The sequence below is a fragment of the Poecilia mexicana genome, unplaced genomic scaffold (assembly GCF_051168715.1).
Source record: "Poecilia mexicana isolate PSO_F unplaced genomic scaffold, ASM5116871v1 scaffold_17, whole genome shotgun sequence".
Classification (NCBI taxonomy): Eukaryota; Metazoa; Chordata; class Actinopteri; order Cyprinodontiformes; family Poeciliidae; genus Poecilia; species Poecilia mexicana.
In genome coordinates, this window is record NW_028263386.1 from 24,386,953 (window position 1) to 24,390,208 (window position 3,256).

A 3,256-nucleotide genomic window follows, 5' to 3' on the forward strand; every position below is an offset into this window, starting at 1 on the left:
AATTTAACTCAAAATGTATTGAACAACACTTTTACAAAACATTTCACAAAATTGCACAAACTTTAAGTAACTGGTGTTGAAAATTATAGTAATGAACTTTATGATTACAAGAGACTTATAAAGAAAGGCTAACATTACATTGCACATTTTTCACACACATTCATCACTACAGTAAGTATTCATTTTCACAGAGCTGTATTCTTTTAATGGAAACAGTATCTGCAAATTCAAAATGCAAGGCAGCATTTTAAAGACGTTAGTCTAGTCTGGACTTGTTTCTGTTGCTGAAACTTGGCATCTTTTGGCCTGCACAAGTGCATCAACATCAGGTGTCATGTCCTGACTAGCTGTCACTTTCAGAATGTCATTTAAGTGCTTGTGTGTGAGCCTTGAACGCATTTTTGTTTTATTGATACTCATTACTGAGAAAATTTGTTCACAAAGGTAGGTTGTCCCAAACATGCACAAAATTTTAGCAGCCAGGGCTGTTAATTTGGGGTACCCTGGTAGTAGATACTGATAAAATGTGTCCAGACCTACGGAGGCAAATTTGCCCTTCAAATCTGCGTCACATTGCAAATCAATTATCTCTAGCTGGATGTCGACAGGCAGATCAGAAGCTTTAACTGTGAAAGGTGAGCGAAAAACTGAGAATTCTGTCTCAAGTTCACCAAATACCTGAAATCGTTTATTAAACTCCCACAGTAATCCTGCAATCTTGTCTTTGTACCGTTTCACGTCTGCATCAGGTGTGGTCACACACACATCTCTTAGACAGGGGAAATGAGCAGGGTCTCCACTTGCCAGTTGCGTCTCCCACAAAGCCAGCTTCAACTTAAATGCATGTATTTTGTCAGAAAACTGTGTGACAACTTTTTTGCGGCCTTGCAACATTTTGTTCAGACTGTTCAAGTGTTCAGTAATATCAACCAAAAATGCAAGGTCCTGTAGCCATTCCTGGGATTGTAATTCCGACACAGGTTTTCCTTTTTTCTCCATGAACTGTCTGATTTCCTCTCGTAGATCAAAGAAACGCATCAGCACAGCGCCTCGGCTTAACCATCTCACTTCACTTTGGTATGGCAGGCTGTGTGTAATGTTGCTGTCGCTGAGAAGGGTTTCAAACTGACGATGATTTAGCCCTCTGGCTCGGATGAAATTTACAGTGCGAACACCCACCTCCATGACGTGGTCCATTTTCAAGGACTTGCAACACAATCCCTCCTGGTGCAAAATACAGTGAAATGTCCAGAAACGATCTCCTCCATTAAGGGCTTGCACTTTCTCTCTGAACTTTGTCACGACACCTGCTTTCTTTCCGATCATGGATGGTGCGCCGTCTGTAGCAATGCTGACAGCGCGGGACCAGTCCACTCCAACTCTGTCCAGTGCAGCAACGACAGACCCGAAAATGTCCTCGGCTGTTGTTGTGTCCATCATAGGCACCAACTCAACAAACTCTTCAGTAACAGTCAATGTCTCATCAACTCCACGAATAAATATCGCCAGTTGAGCCACATCCGTGATGTCAGTGCTCTCGTCAATTGCAACGGAAAATGCAATAAATGACCCGACTCTCTGTTTCAATTGGCTGTCTAAATTTGCCGATAGTTCCGAAATCCTCTCTGCTATATTGTTCCTCGTCAGGCTGATATTGGCAAAAGCTTGTCGCTTCTCGGGACATACGAGTTCAGCCGCCTTCATCATGCATCTTTTAACAAAGTCACCGTCGGAATACAGCTTTGATGCTAATGCTATTTCACTAGCAGTTAGGTAGCAGGCTTTTACCGCGGCTTCACTGACTTCTCGGCTCCGGGTGAAAGTTGACTGCTGTTTCCTCAGGACCGCCAGAAATTCGTTGACCTTATCCGTTCTCAGTTGTCCTTGTAAGCTGTCATATTTTGCGCTGTGGTGAGTCTCGTAGTGGCGCCGAATATTATATTCCTTACATATGGCAACTTGTTGCAAACACACCAAGCACAGAGGTTTACCATGCGTTTCCGTAAATAAATACGACGTGGTCCATTTTTCTTAGAAAATTTATCCACTCTTTATCCACTTTTCTCTTTTTTGATAACGTCATTTTTGCTAATTAGGGTGTAGTGGGCAGGTACAGAACAGGATATAAACAAGTCATAACAAGCAGCAGATGTTGCGAACAGTGCGCCCCTAGCGGATAATTCATGAATTGCATTTAATTAAAAAAATAAATCCATGTCTTTTATGCATTTTTTTCCACTTTCAAATTATCCTGCGGGCCTGATCGAACCTCCTTGCGGGCCGGTTCCGGCCCGCGGGCCGTATGTTTGACACCCCTGCGAAAAAGGAACAAAATGCAAGAGCGCAAAACATAGAAGGTGACGCTGAGTTACTGGAGATGAGTAAAGGATGGAAAAAAAGGGAGAAAAGGAAGCAAAATCTTATAACTTTACAAGGAATAGGTTGCACTTAGAAAGGCAAAATTGTAAGTCCTGAGATGACATGAGAAGAAAAACAAAGTGATATTGTTCCCAACTGATTAACGTCTACGTAGCCTGGCTGGTGACAAGAAAGAAAAGAAAAATAAATAAATAGTGTGGCCACAATTTAATATCTTGTGGCTACAACTTAACTTGTGGGAAATTGCTTAAAATCTTGTAGAAACAACTTAACCTGTGGGCACGACTTTATTCGTGGGACTGACTTAACTTGTGGCCATGAATTAATATTTTGTGGGAACGATTTAACTCTTCAGAATCACCACAAACAACAGAGTACAGGTGGCACCACTCAGACCCACATTCTTCAGGAACATCAATGGTGGGATTGGGAATCACTTGATGATTTAAATCCCTACACCTGGCCGACCGTTGCAGAAAAAAGACGATCACGTTGGTCTCAGTGAGGCGGTGTTTTTTCTTCAAGGTTGACCTGCAGCCTGAACAACAAATTTTGCTCCCCAAATCTGCCTAACTGCTAAAGAAAGAAGCTGTGTTGGTGACAGATGTTGCTGATGGAAGGACAACCAGGGGGCTGTTACTCAGGAGCTTTAAGAAATCTGTCTCACGTTTTGTGCAAGAGTTAACATGGTTCAGTTCCCTCTCTGTGTCTCCACCAAATGAGTCCAGCCAGACCGACGCCGTTTCCAGCAAGTTTTCTCTCTCTCAGCTACATCAGAACACCTTCTAGTAATGCTCAGGTTAAGGATAGTTTGAAAATTGGCATTCACCTAACTATTTTGGAATTTGTTGGAAACCCTAAAGACGTTCTGTGTGTT

General features: G+C 42.4%; 1 protein-coding gene across 1 annotated transcript; it reads right to left on the reverse strand.

Moving 5' to 3' along the window:
• Nucleotides 1–261: 261 nt before the first annotated feature.
• LOC148154820 (general transcription factor II-I repeat domain-containing protein 2-like) lies at nt 262–2,582 on the reverse strand. Its single transcript, XM_088014839.1, has one exon. The coding sequence runs from the start codon at nt 1,705–1,707 to the stop codon at nt 262–264; it is 1,446 nt and encodes a 481-aa protein (XP_087870965.1). The 5' UTR covers nt 1,708–2,582.
• Nucleotides 2,583–3,256: the final 674 nt, after the last annotated feature.

Bases quoted from the DNA above. Each gene is read 5' to 3' on its own strand.
- LOC148154820 (XM_088014839.1), bottom strand. From the start codon at position 1,707: ATGATGAAGGCGGCTGAACTCGTATGTCCCGAGAAGCGACAAGCTTTT.